Genomic DNA, 24,439 nt, shown 5'->3' on the forward strand with positions numbered 1-24,439 from the left:
TTTTTACCATTTTGCCGTTATTTCTCATCTATCTTGCTTTGTCCCTTATAGTTTTCATATCCTCTTTCTCTTCTTTTGTATAGTCCTCTGTTATCCATATTTTTTCGGGTCCAACACTCTTTAGTTTACTTTTGTTTCGTAGGATGTCTGTTTTTCGTCTCCATTTTCTAATTCTATTAAACATGTTTTTTGGCTAATTTTTTGTGCTCTTTTAATGTCAATATTGACTCCTAGATGCTCTCCTATCATCTTTTTTATTCCTCGTTTTAGTGTCATTGTATCTTCAGTGTTTATTATTAGTCCACTAATGACTAAATTATGTTTCCTTTTTTCTTTATCCAGTTTTCCTGTTATTCTTTTGAGTTTATTTTTATCTTCTTTTACTTATTATTTTCTGACTTAAACATTTCAATTTCTTCTTTCAATTCTTGTTTCTCCCTTGTCCATTCACTTTTCATTTTTTTTATTTCTAGTTTTAAAATTTTTATTGCTTCATTGTTTTGTTTTAATTCTTCTGTTAGTTCTTTTATTTTGCTCCTAGCCTCTTTATTTTCCTCCTTCATTTCTGCTTTTAACTCAATTATGTCATTCTTAATATCTCTACCCAATTCTTTCAACATTTCGTTTATTTGATCCATTTCTTGATTATCTTGTTCCTTTCTTTCGTTGTTATCCTTTTAAGGCTATCTTGTTGTTGTTTTGCTTTGGTCGAGAATACGAAAAGAAAAAGAGCAGCTGTTGACCACAATAAAAATTGATAAAAACGAATACCTCGATTACATGATGAAGAACAGAGAGAGATGTGGACTGCTGCAACTAATCTTAAGGAAAAAGTAAAAGAAAAACGAGGAAAAGGAATTCGAAGGATTTCCTGGTTGAAAAATCTTCGTACGTGGTTTAACAACCACAAATCTTTTCAGAGCAGCAGTATGGAAAGTACAGATTGTCATTATGATCACCAACATCCGAAACGGATAGGCACTACAAGAAGAAGAACAATTTTTTTGACAAACGGTATTTATGAATGGAAATAACAAGTTCCTTAAAAATCTGCAAAAGAAGTATTCCCATCTCGGCCCACTATAATCCTTTAGTCCTTTATGACACCCCAGGTACATTTTAAAAACCCCCACACTCTAATGTCACTATTTTTGCACTATGTTTTACAAAGCACGACAAAATACAGAACGATGTTACTCTCTCGACACCTATTAGATTAATCAATTTATCTTTCAATTAACTACTAGTTCAGTATCCAGACAAAATAGAGCATAATGACATATTTAAAGCTCAGTATAAGTGAAATGTTTAGTCAAAAAGGAAAATTATTGTCATTAGTGTGTGAACGTTATAGAGGGGAAAACTTTTTATTAGTGAATGACTCGATCGAAAATTTAGTGATATTTTTATGTGCCAGTATAGTGGAGTCAATGAAGGTGGATATGAGTTATTACCTCAGATTTCGTTGAACCTCCATCGATTTTCATAAAAATTGGTGAGTGGTTAAAGGATACCTCAAGGAACAAAGGTGACATAGTGCCAACTTGCGCTTTTTGCATTTTAGGGGTGAAATACACCCCTTTTTTAAAAATTATTTTTTAGATTTCTGAAAGTGCAGTCACTGTAAGTTTTCACTTCCTATTTTGTTGAACCTTCATCGATTTTCATGAAAATCGGTAAGTAGTTAGAGGATACCTCAAGCAATAAAAGATATATAGCATCAACTTGCGCTTTTGCATTTTAGGGGTGTAATACACACCTACTTTTTAAATTGTAAAAAATGCAGATTTCCGCATTATGGCGCAAGTAATCTCGTTTAATTAAGAAAAATAAATATTTTTTTTATATTTATTTGCATAAATTACATTTTTTTTTAATTTTTCATACCTTATAGCAACCAAAAATCCGAAAATTAACAAGTCGAAAATCACGAAAACCTTTATTCTTCTATATTTCTGAAAGTGTAGTCACTGAATGTTTTCACCCACGATTTCTTTGAACCTTCATCGATTTTCATGAAAATTGTTGATTAGTTAGAGGATACTTCAAAAAACAAAAGTGATATGGCACCAAGTTGCGCTTTCTGCATTTTAGGGGTGAAATCCACCTTTTTTTTAATGATAAAAATGCAGATTTCAGCATTCTGGCTCAAGCAATCTCGTTTAATTAACTAAAATAAATATTTTTTTACATTTATGTGCATGATTTATAATTTTTATTAATTTTTTAAACCTTATAGCAACCAAAAATCAGAAAATTAGCAATTCGACAATCACGAAAAAAATTAATCTTTTATATTTCCAAAAAGGCAGTCACTGAAGGTTTTCACCCCTGATTTCGTTGAACCTTCATCAATTTTCATGAAAATTGGTAAGTAGTTAGAGGATACCTCAAGAAACAAAAATGATGTGGTACCAACTTGCGCTTTTATCCTGGGGGTGGATGTTACCCCTTCTCACGGGTGAACACTATTTTATTAAAAATAACCCCATAATTAGATAGAGGAGTAAATTCTAAGCAAACTTTCTTTTATCAAGTTTATAAATTTTTTATTTAAATAATATTTCATAATTTAATAAAATATTATTGGTACAGTAAAACCTGACAATAACGGCCACTAAAAATAGAAAACAATTGGCCGTTATAGAAATGTGGCCGCTAATGCTAGGTTTCCTTTTCCACAAATACATAAAATATAATTGAAAATTTATTTATTTTAGTAATTAAAGCAAATCTAATTAAATATAATTCTACAAACAAACGGAACATACTAAAACTAAATTCAATTTACTACAATATAAAACAATATCTATACGAAAAAACAACTACAAGAAAAACAGAATTTTTGTTTGTTTTACATTTTTTTAGATAAACGAAACATACTAAAACTAATTTAATATAGGTAATACATAATATAAAACAACATACTATAGCTACTACGAAAAATACGCTTATCACTAAAGTATCGTCATGCTTCCATGCTATATTCAACAAAACCAACTTGGTAGGGCCTTTAATTAGATATCGCAAATCACTTTGGCTGATTTTGTCTGCATAGATATTATGTTTGAGGAATCCCTTTTTTTGTGAGACTGGATATAGGACATTTCTCAAGTATGAATTCATATTCATGGTATATCGTTGCTATACAGGGATAATAATCTGTGCAATGTTATGGTACAGGTTACGTTAAATATGAAGTAAATGTGGAAGATATACACTGGTTATTCATTTCAATTTAATTTGATTGTTTTTTAATCGTTTACAATATTTAAAATAATTAAAGACATAAAGTTAGGGATTTCAAAAATAAATTCAGTTCTCACTGGCAAGGTGGGAAATAATAAAGTGCCATACAATAGCATTTCATTACAATGCTCATTATAGGCATTACAGGCTGCTCCGTTTAAGAAAACTCATACTCTCAAACTTTGAGAAAACACTCATTCAGTTTCGACCAACCCTGTATTAGCTAAAATTAAACGTTTTGCTAGATTAATAATTTTTAACAATAATAGATTATATTAAAAATCACTTGAACATAAATTGATTTTCTGATGTCAAATTACTACAATTATACAGGGGGTGAATATTGCTATGAAATTTGAAAATAAAAACGTAATTATCTTTTAAACTACTTCGTATAACATCACAAAACCTGATATTTTAAGAAATAAAACATAGAGGAGAATCCAAAAATGTAAAAATATACAGGGTGTTCCATTAACCAAAAGATAATTTTGTTTCACCCTGTCAATATGGGTGGCCCTGTATATTTGGAAATGTATTTAAATTCTGATATTATCTATGCCCCAATCTCACCTAAATAAACTTTTTTCGTATCTCCTACAACAAACGACTAATTGTACTTCCCACAACCTGTATACATACAAAATCTCCGCTATAAAATTTTTTCAAAGAAAATGTTATTGGTTTTTTTAAAATAACTCCGTTAAATTTTGAAATATGAGATTTATCCAAAAACCATTACAAAGCTAAGTAAAAGTTCTATAACACTGTATTAAACATAATTTTCTAAATCCTTTATTTTTTTTTAAATACAACGTGAAAGGGCCCCGGTTACATGGTTCTCGCAGTAAAATTTAGGGTTTAAATGTTTCTATCTCGGTTATTTTTTGTCGTAAAAAAATTTAAAAAAAAAGAAAAAGCTTAAATAAAGTTAAAACTAAAATTTTGTTCTCTACCATTTTTTAAGTATATCGAGTATTTTTGGAGTTATTATCAAAAGAAAATGAAATTCACGAAAATTTGAAAAATTCTAATTTTTTTTAATCGTATTTTTTTTTCAAAAATATGCATTCTAAACCGGTCAAAATTGTTGAAGTTATTACTCATGTTAAAATAAATAAAGTTTTAAATGGGTTACTATAAATTTTAGGGCCGGTTGTTCGAACGCTAATCAACAATGATCATTATCAAATATTTAATTACTGTCACCAAAACTGTCAATGTCAACTTTGTTTGGGTTGCTGAAAACATAATTAATTACAATTATGAGATTTATTATTAATTATGTTAATAATGATTGATATATTAATTGATTATAGACTCCACAGACTTTTTAACAACCCAAACAAAGTTGACATTGACAGTAATTAATTATTTGATAATGATCATTCTTGATTAGCGTTCGAACAACTGGCCCTTAATTTTTGTGGAAATGACGTATGTTTCATTTTTCATTCTTCCCTAAAAAATCTGAAAGGGTCCTCTTATTTCCATCATAACTTGCTTAATTTTGATGCTATCGACTTCTTATACAGCTTTTTGATAGTTACCTTTAAGTACTTTATTAAAATGTTTAATATCTATATTTAACAAAGTGCATCGTTTTCCTGTTATTTAAGCTTGAATACTAAGATTTGAGTACTCGCGGAAAAAAATATACATTCAATTGCATATAACTCACTTTGTAAATGTAATAAAGGATTTTTCGAATAAGGAGCTTATTTATTTTTATATTATCTTCGATTTTGGTAATAACAACTTTTTTGAAGAAACTTATGGTTTTTGAGTTATTTATGAAAAACTGCTTTAAAACATGGATTTTTTTCAGGAAAAATCAAAACTTTTGATCTTTAATAACTCAAAAACTATTGATTTATTGAAATAACTTTATATAACAAATTTTACTTATAATTTGTCCCTCTATCGATTAGTGGTATTATTTTTAATGAAATAATTTCCACCCCCGAGAAGGGGTGGCATCCCCCCCCCCAGGGTAAAAGCGCAAGTTGGCACTTACCAATTTTCATGAAAATCGATGGAGGTTCAACGAAATCGGAGGTGAAAACCTTCATTGACTCCACTAGTATAGTAATTTAAAATTTTTATGTGAATCGAAAATTATTTATATGGATGGTACATTTCTGTAATGGTAAGTTTTTTTAAACAAATGTTTACAGTTCACGACTATTTTAATGGTCATTATATTCCGTTACTATTTTGTCAATTGAAAGACAAAAAAGCGAAAATTCTTATACACAATGCATTATGAACATTTATCAATATTGCGTTAGTAGAAGTTTTATATTTTCGCCACAAGAAGTAGTCGTTGATTTTGAAATGGCTATTCATAATGCTGTAGTAAAAATTTGGCCAAATTATAATTATGTACTAACAATGAATATCCCATGAGCCGAGCTGGTAAATATAATATTTTATATCGGGCAGTTTTAATATTTGCGCCCAGTTAAGACATTTTTAAAAAATGTTTCTGTTTTAAAAAACTGTTTCTTGGGCCGAGCTAGGCACTGCCCCTGCAAAAATGTGAGTGGCCCATTTAAATTAAATAATTTTTGGGTATTTCCGGTAAAACCGGAAGTAGACTAAATATGGCGTGAAGCAGGTGCGTTATATCATTGTACTTATATGAAAGGTGTCATGAATGGCGGCTTTTTTGTTTGATATTTAGTTTGTTCCATATTTATCCCAACCCCAAAAAGATTTGTTGACAAATTAATTAGAGATAACGATACTTATTGTTATATGTTTTTTATTTAGAAATTGTCAACAAGTTTTCTAGAATTTAACCTTACTTTGCAGGAATACTCAATCTGACATTCAGTGAAATGGGGGATGTACTCTCCTACTCCGGCCAACCTGAATTTCTTGTTAATTCTATACCACAAGACGAAGATATCTTAAAACAATTAGAATCGTATCGACCATCAACAGAAGCAATAAATGGAGAAATCGTAGCTTCTTTGCAGGTAACTCTCGATGGTCATAGTTGTAGGTTAAAGGAGTGCAATTTTGGTAACTTAATAGCTGATGCAAACGTTTTGTACAAAGCAGCGTATTCCATGATTAGCTGGACTGACTATCCAATCGGATTAATGAACGGAGGAAGCATTAGAGCATCGATAAGTAGAGATTCAAAGTTAACTGTCACTCGCGGCGAAATTTTGGAAACGCTGCCTTTTGGAAACCAAATAGTATCGCTAAAACTAAGTGGAGCCGACTTAATAAAAACTCTAGAACTGGGAATAAGAAGCAACGGAGAAACCTCTAGAGGTGAATTTTTACAGGTTTCTGGGCTGAAAGTTGTTTATGACAGATCGAAGCCGCCGATGTCTAGGGTAGTATCTGTTCACGTCAGATGTGGTTTCTGCAAAATTCCAAAATATGATCCTATACAACTAAATAGGAATTATTCTATTGTGACTATCGATTATCTCACAGATGGTTTCGATGGTCATTATATTCTCAAAGAAAAAGGATTTGACAAGAGATATGAGGATGTGTCAGATGTAGACGCTCTTATTTGGTATCTCAAAAGAAATGATCCTGTTTTTGCAGAAGTTCAGGGAAGGATTACATTTGTAAATAAATCTAATAACCTTAGTAGTGCCAGTAGTGGGGGTCTTCGACATAATTGTGGTTTAACAGCTGTGATATTATTAGTGTCGTTTTTATGCGTTATTTAATATCTACATGTATAAAACTTAAATTTTAGAACTTTGCTTTACATACTTATAGATTACCTACTTTTATAATATTTATATTAATTTGTGATAATAAATAGAAAAAGACCGAACAGATTTTTTAATAGTTAATAACTCAGTTTCGTTTTGGTAAGAATTTAATCTTCTTAGGAGCACAAGATTTTTCTTAATCTTCATGTTTATGCATGAAATACATGCATTGAGTTTTGGATTCCTGGATCTAAAGCACATCTAGAGTAAACATTGTTTTCAAGCATCCCTACTTAATTTCCCACTTCTTTTTTTACCTATTTTCGTTACTTGGTCGTTTCTAGATATTCTGCACTATTATTCCCCTTGTACAAATTATACATACACCTACATAATATAAGTCGTGAATCTTAATTCGAGTGAACAGTAAAAAATGTAAAAGATATTGGCATATCTGGCAAAAAGAAAAAAAAAACGATGGTATATAAGATGGAACGCAACCGTCAATCTCTGACTATTTGTTCGTCTCAGTACAGAAACAATGTGACCAATTTATGACAATAGTAGTTAGAAGGCATTATATTATGTGTATGTGTGTGCTTTCTTGAATAAGAAATAATCTAATACTATAAACTCACAATAATCTTGCTATTAAATCCCATTTAGTTTTTTTCATTATTATTCTATTTTTAATCTCTTAATCTTACAATTATTACCCTTGTGTTTCGTAGCCAAAACATACTTAAAAATAGGTACTATTTTGGATCTATAAATCAAATAAAGAGCAGATAAATATGGAGGCTGTATTTTATCACAGGTACAATTTTATTATACTTTTTGGATTATTGTACGTGTTGTCATTAAAAATGCTTTTTTGCTTTTCTTAATTCAAGCATTTCATTACACTTTCGTCATTATGTAGATGCGCCTACATTTCTATCACTGTAAATTTTCGTCTGCGTACGTGCGTATATTTCAGTCTTGTGATAAACCTTCATTTAGATTTTGGATATTACGGAATTGTGGTATATATTATAGAATATTTTTGGCAATAATAGGGTGCTTAAATGGTATTATGTTGCGTATGTGTTAACATTTTTATTAATACCAAATAAATCGAATTTATAATTTTAAAACATTTTTGTGTAACTTTTTTTAGGATTTTACTCAAAAGATCTGACAATATTAGAGACGTATTAAAAAAAACTAACTGTAAAGTAGAAACTTCTAGTGTAAAACGGCATATATTTAAAATAATGTATTATAAAAAATTTAAATGTTCAGACGGATTAAAATGTCAGAACGTTTTCGGTCTTATCAACCATCATCAATGAAAACATTGTTAGCAATTGAAACTAACCACTTAGTAAGGTGTAATTACCTTCGACTACATATTAAAGTAATTCAGTGTTAAAATTGATGCGACAAAAGGTCGAAAGATTTTACTAAAGCCGGCCACTCACGGTACTGCGGCGTCGCTCAATTTTGTCGACTTATTGACAAAATCTTTGATCGTGTGTGACGGTGCATCCAACAAGATCGTACAATTTGATCACAGAGAAACTGGTTTCTCTGCTGCAGTACTGCAGAATTGATATCATCAACGGTTTTGTCAAACGATACCGTAGTACCGTGAGGGCCCACTACTCGAAACAATGTCTCAACTCTGTGTGTGGACTTAGGATCAGTATATTTATTTTAAGTGAAATATTTTTACAACAACCGTATGTGGCATCAATTTTAACATTTTATCAATTAAATATGTAATCTGTAATAATATTGCCATAATATGTACTATGTAAGTGTTAGTACACTATACTAAGTATCTAGTTGTTAGTGGCATTGCTAACGATGTTTTCACTGATGAATGTCTGATAAGACCGAAAATTTTCTGAAATTCCAATCCGTTTGGACAATTTCAACTTTTTATAATAAAAATTTTAAATATACCATTTTACACTAGAAGTTTTGAACTTCACTGTGTTTTAAACTACGGTATACAGCAGGGGTGAGCAAAAGCCGGCCCGCGGGCCGCATCCGGCCCTTTTGCTTACTTTATCCGACCCGTTGAAAAATCCCGCAAGCAACGTTTTTTTAATATCTTTTATGCGATTTTGTTGAAATCAACAGTATGAGTGTATGTAGTGTTCATATAAATATTCTTCTTCTTCTTCTTCTTCTTCTTTTTGTATAGACATGACTCTTTTGTCATGTCTTTTTTCAATGTGCCTCTAGTAAGTTGTCGTTCCATCGTTTTCGTGGTCTTCCCACTGATCGTCTTCCTATTGGGGAACCATCTCTCGCTGTCCTGACTACCCTCTTTGGTGTCATTCGGCTTATGTGGTCATTCCATTATACTTTTCTGTTGTTTACTCAGTTATTAATGTTATCCATATTGCATCTCCGTCGTATATCTGTACTTCTAGCTGTGTCCCATAGAGTCTTACCATCGATTTTTCGAAGGGTTTTCATCTCCGCTGTTTCGAGCAATCTTTTTGTCGTCTCTGTGTCGGGTCGTGTTTCTGATATTGAGATATATAAATAATAGAGAGTAGTATAATTTCGAACAGCCTACTTTAAAGTACCCAACATACTTTTATAAAGCGGGGGTCGACTGCCTACATAGAATTGAATGTGCATTTCTCTTACTCTTCGCGATAGATTCGTCTTTATATTCTGCTTTTCTTATAGTAGCCCAGTAAATGACCGGTTTGGCGTGTAATTTTCAGGGGCAAGACGGATTTGCTTGAAAATTTGGATTTAGGTTCTACTTGCCCTATATTTCAAAGTTGAAATTGTGCCGTTGGTTGCTTTTACTTGGGGGGTGAAATTTACCCCTTCTCGGGGGTGAAACAACATATGTTTAAAATAAGTCTGAAAATGGATAAATTGACTAATTCTAAGCAACTTTTGTTCTATAAGGTTTTTTAACTGCTTTAATACTTTTCGAGTTATTTGCGAGTGAAAATGTGCATTTTTCAACAAAAAAAAAACACGTTTTCTGGCAGTGTTTCACAAATAACTAGAAAAGTAAGTACTTTATCGAAAAAAATATTCTTAGGAAAAATGTAGCCTGTAAAAAAAGGAACAAAATGGTGTATTCACTTGGACTATAAAAAACCCAGAAGAAGCAAAGTTGTATATCATGAAAAATTCGTTCTTAATCGTAAAATTCCGAATCGAATGTTTCAAGCTGAAGTAACCAAAAAATGAAGCACTTTTCGCAGAAAACTTATAAATACTCTATTAAATCGTCTAAAAATATATTTATTTTTATTTTTATAAAAGTTTGTAGCATCAAAATTATGCGAGTTACGCTCAAAATAAAGTTTACCCGTTTTTATATATATATATATATATATATATATATATATATATATATATATATATATATATATATATATATAAGTCTTGAAAATCTCCCCCTATTTAACATGCCAAATGAAATTAATCGTTACTGCTTTACCATTTACCTACTTTATATATGTATTACTAATATGATCTGTAAGTTTGACCGGTTGGAAGTGCTTATTTTTGAAAAAAATTGGTTTTATATTAAAAAAACTTTTTTTTTTATTTTGGAAAAGTTACACTATTTTCAAAATAACTTCAAAAGTATTAGTGTTACGAAAAATCTCAAACAGTAAAAAAATATAGTTTTTACTCGCATAATCACTCCGTTTTTTTAATTTTATGTAAGATAAAGATTGGGTAAGATATGGCTATTCAAAATTTGCATACACTGGTGATTAGTAACTCGTTCAAGCCCTTTTAACTCGAAACTCTTTTAAAAAATAAGGGATTGAAAAAATATATTTAAGTACTCTTATTGCCCTTAGAAAAACCTACAAATTGGTTTTTTTAGCACTTTATATCTTAAAAAGTAACTTAGTTATGAGTAAAAAACCAACCACATACAGGATGGGGCATTAGTGCGAGGAAGTCCAATTACTCGTTTGTAGTAAGAGATACGAAAAAAGTTATTTAGATAAAGTTGGGACACAGATAGGACCATACCCTAAATATATTTTCAAATATACAGGGCCAGTCGTATTGACAGGGTGACACAAACCTATGTTTTTTTAAATGGAATACTCTGTATATTTTTGCATTTTTGGATTCTCCTTGATGTCTTTTCTTTTAAAATAAAGGATTTTGTACTATTATATGAGATAGTTTAAAAGATATTTATCTATAGTTTTTGTCATTTGGTTGTAAGTCCATAACATATCGAGGATACATTTATATTTTAAAATAATTTACATATAAAATCAGAGTTTGTAGTGAATTTTGAGAGTAAACTAAATGTAAGGCCAAATACTTACCATGCCGGGTTAGTATAATAAGGTTTATTTTCCTGGTTTTTCCCTCGTGACTTATTATGAGATCACTAACACGAGAATTTTGATCAAATACTACAATTTTTACTACAAAAGTTAAAGTTGATTTACAGAGGAAAGGACTATCTTCCAATAAAGTTGTCGAAGCCACGCAACTCATAAATATTGGCAGTATCATTTTAGTCATCGAATTTATAATGTATAATTCAAGCAATTGAACTCCGTAATTATGTTAATGTTAACATTACTGAATGGAGAGTTGAATAACCTTTCAAATGCGCTACCACACGAGTCCTATTCCCTATTTAAAGATAAGGGGTGGGGGAAGTGGAAGGGAGGGGGTTGACAAATGACAGATGTATGTACCCTAAAAATGTGTCCCCATTAGGTCAAAAATCAACCTGTTTCGTCATTTCGTTAAAATCTAATAAATACTGCCAAATATCGAGGTGGACTGTTTTCTTTGACCCACACTGTATACACAATGCAACTATTCGAATTTCTTCGCAAGGGGTAATTTTTATAACGGTAGAAATTATGTGGCAAAAAATTTAATCAGTAAAGGAATCTAAGTTTAATGTGACCGTATAATTAGATAATTCCAAATTGCTTGAATTTACAATTATATGATTTTTTATCATAGGGGTAGTTTTCACCCCTAAAAAATTAAAATCAACTAACGGCAGTATTCAAATTTTGAAATAAAAGGTAAGTATAACCTAAATCCAAATTTGAATGCAAATCAGTAACGACATGGTATTCAATTACATTGTTTGTTTGAATTCTAACTATTCTAGGGGGTGAAATTTAAGGGTTAAACTGTGATAAAATCTTAAACTATGTTATTTCATGTTAATTGACATTCATTCATTTTATTAAAATATGATTTGAATCAATTACCCGCTTTAATTTACAATTATACGATTTTTTTATAATAGGGGTTGTTTCCTCCCCTAAAAAATAAAAAGCAACCAACGACACAAATTCAACTTTGAAGTGGAGGGTCAGTAGAGCCTAAATCCTAATTTTCATGCAATTCGGTGCTGCCCCTTAAAATTACACGGTATCGCCGTATTTCCCGTTCATTTACTGGGCTATAGCGTTTGTGTGTTTAACCTGGTCCAGTCGCGAATGTTTTTCAAACAGGATATTTATCGTCTACCAAGACCGCTTTTTCCTTCGATTTTACCTTTCATAATCAGCTGTAATAACTCGTACTTATCATTATTTCTAAGTATGTGCCCGAAATATGTTGTTTTTCTCCTTTTGATGGTAATCAAAAGTTCTCTGTCTCTTCCCATTCTGTGCAACACTATTTCGTTCATAATATAATCGGTCCATGGTATTTTCAAAAATCTCCTAAAATGCCACATCTCCTCAAAAGCTTCCAGCTTTCTCATTAAGTTAACATTAACAATCCAAGCTTTGGCACCATAAAGAAGAATAGAGTGGTTATAACATTTTACGATTCCATATATCCCACCTTGAAAACCATATGGCAATATCTGCAATTTTTTCATGAAATGACCTTGGAATGCAGTCTAATAGGAAAAAAAATCTATTTTTTAATGCTATATAGCAGCGTCTGCAAAAAATTTTAAGTTCGGCACCAGAAAGATACATCCCTATGGCTTTTGTCAAAAATCGATTCTTCTTTTTTCTACGGTTCTAAAATTGGAACAAAACCTCAGATCTATATGGCAATATGTGCAAAATGTGACACACGCTCGTAAAATAAAAGCAATATCTACTAAGGAAACATCCTTTGAATGCAACAAAACATAGAGTGCTGCACAGAGATTTCATTGCAACACTGGAAATAAGCGACAAGACTATTACAAATTGATATACAACGTCGTACTGCAGATGAGTTTATCCCAAAAGAAAAGCGAAGAACTCATAAGAATGGAAAAATAATCAACAATGTCGTGAAACAATACATAATGATTTACATCGAGTCCATTCCTAGAGTAGAATCTCACTACCTAAGGAAACAAACTACCAGATAATTCGTCAGCGATGACAAAATTTTTGCTGATATTCATCGCGATTATATAAAATTTTGCAAAAAAAAAGGTTCGGTGTTCGGAAATTACGCTACGATAATGACCATATTTCACACTGAATTTAATATAAACTTCTTTAAGCCCAAAAATACTTTTGCTTGCTGTGAGAAAGTTACAGAAATTAACTAGATAAATCGACATTAGAAACAGCCTATAATACTCACCCTCGAGAAGTGGAACTCAATAGGAAAGAGCAATAAATGACTTAAAATCTGCAAAATCCAACACTTGTATCACTGCTTGTTTTGATTTACAATCATTACTACCGACGCCTTCAGGCGAAGTCTCTTTATTTTATTACAAAAGGAGATTATCAACATTTTTTAATTTCACAATTTTTACTTGACCACAAATGCAGGACACTTCTGTCTTTGGTTCGAGCGAATAGCTAATTGTGATTCAAATGAAATAGCGTTGTTGGGCAAAATAAGAACAAGTATATTGTCTATCTTTACCAATCTGCAGTACAGAAATTGAACATACCTAAAATTACCCACAAATTTTTGATAACGTGTCACTCCCAAAATACGGTAGATAACGCGCATTCTTTGATTGAGAAACAAAAAAAGGCTTTAAAATATGACCAATTTACGTGCCTGCGCAATGGTTCACAGTAATTTAAACAGCAAAAAAAACAGGTGAACTTTATAAAATTAATGAAATGAATACCTACATCGGATATATTGGATTTTAAAAAACGATGTAAGGAAATGGGGAACAATTATAACATTGACGAAGAAGGAAATCAGGTCGTCTGGAATGACATAAGATGAGCTAGGTGGAGAAGACACTTAAAAATAAGTTTCAGGTTAAGGCAAGCTTCAAGGATACAAAGTTCAGAACCGTTAATATAAGGCAAAGACAACGAGGGATGGTGGCTAATATGGAACTAAGTAAGGCTAATGTTATTCAAGAGCACTATCATAGGTTTTATTCAGATTTACACGTGACCAATGCGACAATAGAAACCGAACAGACAGATTATAATATGCAAGACTTTGATTAAGTGTTAACACTAAAAATTTGTAATAAATAAGTACAATCAATAAAAAAAACTGTTATTTTATATGAATTTTTACTGTATCATGTGCGAAAATTGATATATTTTTTAAAACCATATGGCCGTATGTGCTAAAATACCTATTTCCTGGGGGAAATTTTACGTACTTCTTAATTCATATAAAAATATGCAAAATTAAAGACAATTGTGCCAAATACCAGGTTTGCAGCTTAATTTTTGGAATTACAGTAAATAAAATTAACTTTACAAAAACTTAAAATGCTCATAACTCAATATTATGATTTTTGCAGTTACTACCCTATGGTTTTCAAGGTGCGATATGATTTGTAGATTGAATGTTTGCTTACTTAGAAATTTTCTCATCTTCAAAAAGGCTATTTCTTGACCGAATTTCTGATTTGGGATTTAGATATTCCCTAATCCAGACTCATAAGTATTTTATATTGTCCATTTGTTCAATATCTTTATTTCTATCTGGGTCTTTGTTAGGACTATTAGAATAGAACATATTTCTTTAAATATTACGTGACAAATTTTACTGGGTATAAATTGTTCGAATGTATACCCAAGTAAGACAATTTATTGGGTTTGTATTACTATTATCTATTAAAAGTCAAATTTCTTTGTCCAACTGCTTTAAAATGGTACTTATAGTATTGGTCAAAATAATTTTACACCAAATATATTCGCATGTGCACAGCGTACATTTATGCGGTTATAGTTCTATGGCCCGGGAGACATTTTGAAAATTTCATTTTGGCCCGCGCTTAAAAGTATTTGCCCACCCCTGGTATACAGTCAATCACTGGGATTTTTCCTTTTATTTTCCTTTTATAAGTTTATTTAAAAAAAAGCAATAATTATAAAAATACGAGATACCTTGTACTACAATCTTGATTGAAACGACAAAAAAACCTATTCCACAACTGGCAACTGCTAAAAAGAGGAATAGGTGGACAATGATGAAGCAAAAAGTGCCAGTAGATTTGGATTAATGTTGAACCTATTGAGCGAAACAATTAAAATTTTTAACAAAATAAACAAAACATATTGCCTAAGTGTGGGTTATAAAAAATATTTTGCTGTAGGTGAAAGCACCACGATCAATTTCTATACATCACCATTATTTTCTGCTTGTTTATATTGATTCATGTTTTTAGTGTTTATTCCATAACTACCTTTTTCACAATATAACTTTAGTACTGTTTACTATAATAACATTTAAATTTGTAGAAAGATTACATGTTTTGTAGTTTAATATTAATCTAATGTGGAGAATTCATATTACTACAAAATTTTAATGTTTTGGGTTTTTACTTCTTGTTATAAAGGCTAGCGAATGGACAACTTGTACAACAGATCTGTAAAAGTTCTTCATTCACTTCATCCACTCTGTTATTAGCTAAAACAAATATCAACTAGCCTGACATTTTCCCCTAAAAACTTCTTAATATTAAAGCTATCGATATTTTGTTATCGTACAGTTCTTATCAAAGCGGTATGTCGCCAAATTTCTTCTTTATTCAATATTTTCATTAGTTCACCTTTGGACATACACGTTCTCTATTCATGTCGATGGGTCTAGGATTTGTGCTGTGTTCATCTATTTTTGCTACTGTTTTCCTTTTAGACCGCTCAAATAAAAATTACAATACATGTAAATCAAAATGTAATTCCGTACAATTGTTTAAATAATTAAAAATGGGTAATTTTTGCACAAAATTTACTTTTTTAACTGCTGCGGTAATTCGTGTTTTTATTAAGGATTTTACAATTTTTTTCTGCAAAGATGAAGAAACAGTCTTTTATATGAGACTTACTAAATTAAATTTGACCCTTAATTTATTTAGATAATTGTAAATCGAAATTGAAAAACAAATTTCCAAAAAAATATTATTTGCAATATAAATAAGCTCTATAAAATATTTTGTTTTGCAGAAAAAGTTGCGCTATAATATAATATCACTATAAATTGACAAAAAATTGGTCGATAAATATTGAGTAGTTTATGAGATATTTAATTTGCTTATAAGAAATTACCATTTTTTCAATTGCAAAAACGCGGTTGTTGCCGATAGAGTATACAAGTTTTTAAGGTCTCATTTGTTTTGCTTTAATGTATATTCTCGATAAATGTATTGACAAATCAAAATTTCAATTAGACACCCTTCCAAAATGGCGTTTGAAAATTGGTGTAATTTGTTTAAAACTTATTTTTTTAATAACATCGCCGGGATTAAAAATCTTGAAACTATTTTTCGATATTCGTATTCTTGGTAATTTATGACATATCCACAAAAGAATAAAAATTTTCTAGAAGCATTTTTGGCCGAGATAGCTTTTCCCAGTTTAAAAATTCATAATTTGTTTATTTATCAATATCAAATTTAAAAGTATGTACGTGACTACATCTATTAACCTTACTACTTAACAATATCATTTATACACGTTATCAAAATAATTGTAGAATATTTTGAAAAATTATGATTTTCGTAGCACCTTAAATGAAAACTTTTTGTCTGAAAATTGGCGGAGGAATAGTTTCCAATATCTCTGTTAAAAATTATGGGCCAATTTCAATGTTTTCTTTTAATTTGGGGTAGCATATAATAATAGCATCTGCATGACCCTTTTTGCCATAAATAATCAATAATTAGTTATAAACATATTTTTTTCTCTAGTATTGTGATAAACAAAAGTTGGCACCAAATATAATCACAAAAGAGCATTAAAAGAAATTTTTATTTTAAAATTTAACAAAATAGTAAATTTTTCTTAAAGAATCATAAAAACTTTTTTCTTTGAACAAATCATTGGCAAAATCTCGCAAAGATAATGTGAATACAAAATATAATATATAAAAAAAGAATGTGTGTGTACTTTGTACGCACGTAAGAAGTTATACTTCTATTATATGATTTAAACGAAATTAATATACTTTTTATTTATATTTTGTTTAAATATTAAACTAATTTATACTTACTACTTCTCAAACATTTTTATTAGAACAGTGCCAAAAATTAAAATAATAAAAGAATAAAACACACACAAACACATTAAACAAGCCACAAATGATGTCTGAACATTAATTGTCGAAAATTTTTTTAACTAAATACGTATTTTCTGAAAATACAATTATATAATAAATATACTTACAATCATAAAATGTATTAAAAAAAAACAAAAAAGAAAGTTTCTATTGGGACTCGAACCAGCGCTGATTATCGCGGTTGGTATTGGAATTCTTTCGCCTTCAACGCTTAGCCACGGACACTATGTGTCATTATTTACGAAGATCGACTAACTAAACGGATTAAACTTGTGATATTTTGAAAATTGATCAAATTATTTTAATTTTGAATTGAAATGATTTAGAATTGAAAAAATACAACAAAACATAGAGTAAGAAAACAATATATTAGGTGAATATTGATAGAAATTTTGATGGTAATCAAATTATATCCCCCTCTCATGGGGGTGTAAGTATATATATTAAAGAAACCTTTGATTCTGTTTCATTAAATCTTGAAAGTTTGTCTCTTAAAAAACATTGTGAAATAACAGGTGTACATTTGGTAAAATTTGATATTCAACTTGTCACTGTGTATCGTACCCCAGATGGTGATTTAAATCAATTCTTCAATACAATGTCAAAAGTTTTCAAAAAGTTAAATACAAATAAACCTCTTATTATAACAGGGGATTTCAATGTGCACTTCAATGAACGGGATATTGCAGCCCTGGATCTGTGCAATTTCTTTAGATCCTATAACCTCAAAAAATCAATAAAATTTAACACCCGTTATAATAGATGTCTTGATAACATATTTACAAATATTAATAGTACCATGTTGCAATCCGAAGCTGTTGATCTTTCACACACTTCAGACCACAAAGGCATATTGTTTAAATGTGAAGTGTCCCAAACTACTTCTAAATCTAGAATAAGCTACAGGCCCATTACAGAGATGGGACTGGCCTCTTTAAATAACAATCTTTGCTTACAAAATTTTGAGTTTATTGATAATGAATGTATTGATGTGGACTCAAGGTTTAAAATGTTTATCGATATTTTAACGCAGGCAATAAATCTGTCTTTTCCTGAAAAATCTAGGCTTGTTGAGCAAGGTAAACAATGTAAAAAAAATTCTTTGTTTAATGATGATTTGAAACTTATGAGGGAGAAACTACAATTTTTGACATCTTTAAATAAAAGTGACCCCGTTTTAGTGACAAAGAAAACACTCTCAGAATATAGGAAAAAATACAGACATGCTATACATAAGGCAAAGATTAAATCTAATGATGATTTTATATTAAACTCTAACAACCGTCAACAGGCTATGTGGTCCCTAATAAACTCAAGATGTAAGAATTTACCAATAAAAAATTCATCACTCAATGCAAATAGTTTTAATGATTTCTTCTGTGGTATTGCTGAAAATGTAATAAATACACTTAATCATACTGACCAATCATTCAATACATACCTTAGTTTTATACCACATGCTCCTTCATTCGCCTCTAATCATTGCTCCTTCAGATTTGAGCCAACAAATTTGGAGGAAGTTGTAAAAGCAATTGAAGAATTAAAAAATAGCCAGAGCAAGGACCCGGATGGAATGAACACAAAAATAATCAAGGCAATTAAACACAACATTAGCTTACCTTTAACTAAACTAATAAACTACTCAATTTCATCCTGCATTTTTCCTTCAGTGTTTAAAACTGCGAAAGTCATACCTCTCTTTAAACGTAAAGGTTCGGCTGATGATCATAATAACTTTCGTCCAATTTCTCTTTTGCCAATTCTTTCCAAAGTGTTTGAGAGAATCCTAAAGAAGCAGATCAATGCCTATTTTGAATCTAATCGGCTTTTTGCAGTGCAGCAATTTGGATTTAGAAAAAACAAAACAACAACACTTGCTATCGATCATTTTACAGGCAGTATTTTGGAAGGATTTGAAAACTTTCTTGATACCCTTGCCTCGTTCCTTGATCTTACTAAAGCTTTTGATTGTGTCACTCATAGTATTCTTCTTAAAAAATTACATGCCTATAATTTTCATCCTATGTCTATTCAATTGATTGAGTCTTATCTATCAGATAGATTTCAATATGTGTTTTTTAACCAGCTCAAATCTGATAAAAAACCTTTGATGTATGGAGTGCCTCAAGGGTCAGTTCTAGGTCCAATATTATTTCTCATTTATATAAATGACTTGGGATTTTCACAAGAGGGCCCGGTAAGCACAGTCCTATTTGCTGATGATACTACATGCTATCAAAGTTACCACCCTTCCCAAATCAGTGATATTGATCTTGAGACCACAGAGAGCAATTTGTTCCAATGGTTTTTGGCAAATCGTCTCTCTCTCAATAACTCAAAATCACAAACAGTGAACTTTACCCTAAGACATAACACCATTACACATCCCATTTTAACAGATTGTTCACAGGAAGCTAAATTTCTTGGTGTTTATCTTGATCAGGGACTCACTTGGGAACAGCACATACTGAAACTTTCCCAAAAGCTCTCAAGCCAACTCTTTTTATTTAGAAACCTATCTAAGGTTACCTCCCTTCAAACCCTTCTTACATCATATCACAGCAACTTTCACTCACGACTAACTTACGCAATCCTTTCCTGGGGACACTCTTGCCATATAGATAAGGTGTTTGGTCAGCAGAGAAAGTGTATTCGCATAATCACAGGTCAGGGTTATCGGGACGATTGTAGGCAGTCTTTCAGAAACCTGAGGATTCTCACACTACCTTCTGTGTACATTATGCAGTGCCTGTTGTATGTTCATCAAAATGTAGATCTGTATAAAACACAACAGCATACTTATCAGACTAGAAATCATGATGCCCTTGTACCAGACTTCAGTCGACTTGAGAGGACCAGAAATGGAACCAGATACCTAGCATTGAAATTTTATAACTGTATACCAATATCTATTAAAAGTCTTGATTTTAACCAATTTAAGAGACAAATTAAAAATTATCTTCTGATGGGTGCTTTCTACTCATTTGAGGAGTACTTCAGATCTAAATTTTGTTTTGTCCTGTAATTTAATTAGTGTTTAGTTTTTAAATTTTAGTAATAGGTTTTTTTTACTGAAGTACTGTCAACTTTTAATGTAATTCTAGACAATTTTAATTATTGCTGACCTGTAAAAGTACATTTGTACATTATTACCAATAAATACTCTACTCTACTCTACTCTACTCTATATAAATAAAAGTATTACATACTATGTATTTTGGCAGATCAAATAGGTAGGTTTATACCCATGATACATTAACAATTATTACGTACCTGTTGCTTTTAAAAACTATTTAAAAGTCACTACAATATTATAAACTTTTTTGTTTCTGTCCTCACAACAATAAAACTAATATATTATACATTTGTTTACCTTTACCTTTACCTCCAAACCACAGCTGTCCTACAGCTGCCATATCGGATAATTTTTGACATGTCATTTGAACATCCAATCAGAACAAAGGTATAATGCGCATGCGCCGGGCTGATAGGTTTTAACATGTAAAAATTCACCCTCTATCGCCGGTAAAGAAGTATAACTTCAAAAAATGGAGAATAACCTCTATATAAATATATGTACATATATAAGTGAATAGAAATTAACAAATATATACACAATTTTTAGTGTATTACCTGTTAAAAAGATTATAAAATTAATTAATGTAAAATACATATATACAGTGAGCACGTAAAGGTTGGAATAAATTCATTTTCTCGAGAATGGACAATTTTGGAAAAAATCTCGAAACAGGTAAATTTTTATTTTTAAATTACGACTTTTTGGCATATATATCATACTAGTGACATGACGTCGCCCATCTGGGCGTGATGTCGTCAACGATGATTTTTTTAAATGAGAATGGGGATCGTGTGATAGCTCACTTGAAAGGTAATTCAATCCTCTATTCAGTAGTATAAACATTAACATCATTATTTATACAGGGTGTCCAAAAAAATTTTTTGCATTAATTTTGTTGACATAAAAAGAAGAATGTATGTAATTTATTTAATTCAAAATACATTTAACTGCTCTCAGAAAACGGAAAAAAATGTTTATTTGAAAAATACTCTTCGCTTTTCGCTTAAATTAAATGTTCAAACTGTCAAGCAGCAGGTGGGTGGCTGCAATAATATTGATTAAGCAAAAAACAATATTTATTTGTTAAATAAACATTTTTTCTGTTTTCTGAGAGCAGTAAAATGTATTTTGAATTAAATAAATTGCATACATTCTCCTTTTTATGTCAATAAATTGAATTAAAAAAAAATTTTTTTGACACTTTGTATAAATAATTATGTTAATGTGTATACTACTGAATAGATAATTGAATTACCTTTCAAATGAGCTATCATTTATTCTTATTTAAAAAATCATCGATGACGTTATCACGCACAGATAGGTGACGTCACTAGTATGATATATATGCCAAAAAGTCGTAATTTAAAAATAAACATTTAATTATTTTTGGATTTTTATCCAAAATCGTCCATTCTCGAGAAAATGAATTTATTCCAACCTTTACGTGCTCACTGTATATTTTAATATTGTACAAAGCAAAAAGTCTTTAACAAATTTTTAATGCTAATTCAGTATTATTTTGTTAATTTTTTTATAAAAAATCTTTTCTGTCAATTTTTATTTATCACATTTAGAGAAAAAAATTGTTTATAACAAATTGACGAATATTTATTGTTAAAAGTGTCATTTAGATGTTACTATTCTTATAAGCTACCATAAACTAAAATAAAAAAACATTGAAATCGGTCCATTATTAACGAAGATATTGCAAAGTACTACTGCACCACTCTTCATGCACAAAGTTTTCAGTTAAGGTCACTACGAAAATCATTATTTTTTAAAATATTCAATTTTAACTCTATGTATAAATGACATTGTTAAGTAGTAGGGTTGATAGATGTACTCGCGAACTTTAAAATGTTAATATTGATAAGTAAACAAATTATGAATTTTTAAACTTGAAATAGCTATCTCGGCAAAAAATGGATCTAGAATTTTTTTTCTTTTTTGTAAGTGTGTCAACAACTAACAGGAACTGAATATCGAAAAAAAAATTCATAATTTTTAATGCCGGTGATGTTATTAAAAAAAACAAATTTTAAGCAAATTACAACAATTTTCAAACGCCATTTTGAAGCGGTGTTTAATTAAAACTTTAATTTGTCAATACATTTATTGAAAATATACAAACATTAAAACAAAAAAAAATGAGACCTTAAAAACTTGTATACTCTATCGGCAACAACCGCGTTTTTGCAATTGAAAAAATGGTAATTTTTTATAAACAAATTAAATCTCTCATAAACTACTCAATATTTATCAACCAATTTTTTTTTCAATTTATAGTGATGTCGTGATGTCATAGCGCAACTTTTTCTGCAAAACAAAATATTTTATAGTGCTTATTTATATTGCAAATAATATTTTTTTGGAAATTTGTTTTTCAATTTTGATTTAAAATTATTTAAATAAATTACGTGTCAAATTTAATTTAGTAAGTCTCATATAAAAGACTGTTTCTTCATCTTTGCAGAAAAAAAATTGTAAAATCCTTAATAAAAACAAGAATGGCCGCAGCAGTTAAAACAGTAAATTTTGTGCAAAAATTACCAATTTTTAATTATTTAAACAATGATCCCCTTATATGAATCATATACTTTCTTGAAAATATCTTTTGTCTTGACCTAAACTTTAATAAAAAAATTTTTCCAACCTGTACGGAATTACTTTTTGATTTTATTTTATTTTATCGACTATTTCACTAATAGACTGTTTTTAACTGATAAAACGGCATAGCAACACAACGTATTCTACTGACAAAACTCCTTAGCGACGTGATTTTTCAGCGACAAAATTATGACAGATCCGTCACGAAAGTGTCTGGTAATAACAAATAAATAAAGATTATATTTCGTTAATATGGTGCACTAATTGTCTCGTGAAATAGTCTTGTCGAATATCATTCGAGAGAAAATTATTTCTGGCAAAATTTTCTCTCTTGTGATATTATATACGATTATTTCATTCATAGGAGATTCTGACCAATAGAAAGCTACAGAAATCTAAATTAAACTGATAACTTTTTTGATAATTGCCCGTCGTTAAGCATATTACGTCAGATGCCCTTCGTTGCTACGAAAAAATACATTCAGTGGCATTAATGACAAATGTTTTAAAAATTATAAAAGTGATGACTTTCAACCGTCAAATACATATTTATAACAACTGTGTGTTTAATTATACTAATTTGTACTTACATAAATAAATTACAATAAAATTTTGGTTTTGAACAGTTTTATTCATGAAATAATCGCAACAAATTGCACTCGATCTCTAAAATTAATATAGAATTTTAGAGCTCTTGTGCAATTACTACTGATAATCTGATCATTGGTCGGCGTTGTCTTTTTTTTCAAGGTACGGCTTTCATTGTGATGTTTTTTTGATGTTTGGTTATTCCTCTAATACACATGGATTTCTGCTGTACGTACACATTTCTATTGTGTATATCAATACTAGCATTATTCCTTTATTCCTTTAGTTATTCCTTATCTCTTCGACCTTCAATTTCGTTAACAGAAATTGTAATATTTCTTTAATCCAGATTGTCTATTAAAAATAAATCATCTTCATAGTTTAGGTGTTGGAATTCCGATAAATTGGTTTGGTTGTGTAAATAGTTCCAAAGCATATCCCATTTTTACCCTTCTCGACGCCCGTGTTCCTTGCTACCCATGTGTTCCTCTTATCGATATCGCAGTTAAGGAATGTGGGATGGGTCGAGCGGGTACCACACTTAAAATGCAAGATTCTACCCTATGGCATAAGAAAAACAGAGAGATGCATCGAGAACTCGAGTGTGTAAAGACGTGAATACGTTCGTTTGTTTTTTCGATCGTTGTGTCTCCAGCCAGATGGGGTAAGCATCACCTGAATTTAATTACATATATTATATTTCCTTTGTTTCTTTTTTGAAATATTTACCAATCAGATTAATTTAAATATG

At 30.3% G+C, this 24,439-nt stretch overlaps 1 protein-coding gene across 4 annotated transcripts in view; it reads left to right on the forward strand.

The window, feature by feature from the left end:
- Window positions 1-24,439, forward strand: part of LOC126890547 (protein 5NUC-like) — a 175,736-nt gene that overhangs the window by 121,567 nt on the left and 29,730 nt on the right. For 2 of the 4 annotated variants that reach the window (XM_050659554.1, XM_050659557.1), the window contains exon 4: window positions 6,067-7,060. The exons of the other annotated variants lie outside the window; for them this stretch is intronic. In XM_050659554.1, coding sequence (XP_050515511.1) covers window positions 6,067-6,950 — 884 coding nt within the window. In that variant the 3' untranslated portion in view covers window positions 6,951-7,060. Of the gene's footprint in view, window positions 1-6,066; window positions 7,061-24,439 lie in introns of those variants that run through there. 4 annotated transcript variants of the gene reach the window in all.

Source organism: Diabrotica virgifera, chromosome 8 (genome assembly GCF_917563875.1).
Source record: "Diabrotica virgifera virgifera chromosome 8, PGI_DIABVI_V3a".
Taxonomy (NCBI): domain Eukaryota; kingdom Metazoa; phylum Arthropoda; class Insecta; order Coleoptera; family Chrysomelidae; genus Diabrotica; species Diabrotica virgifera.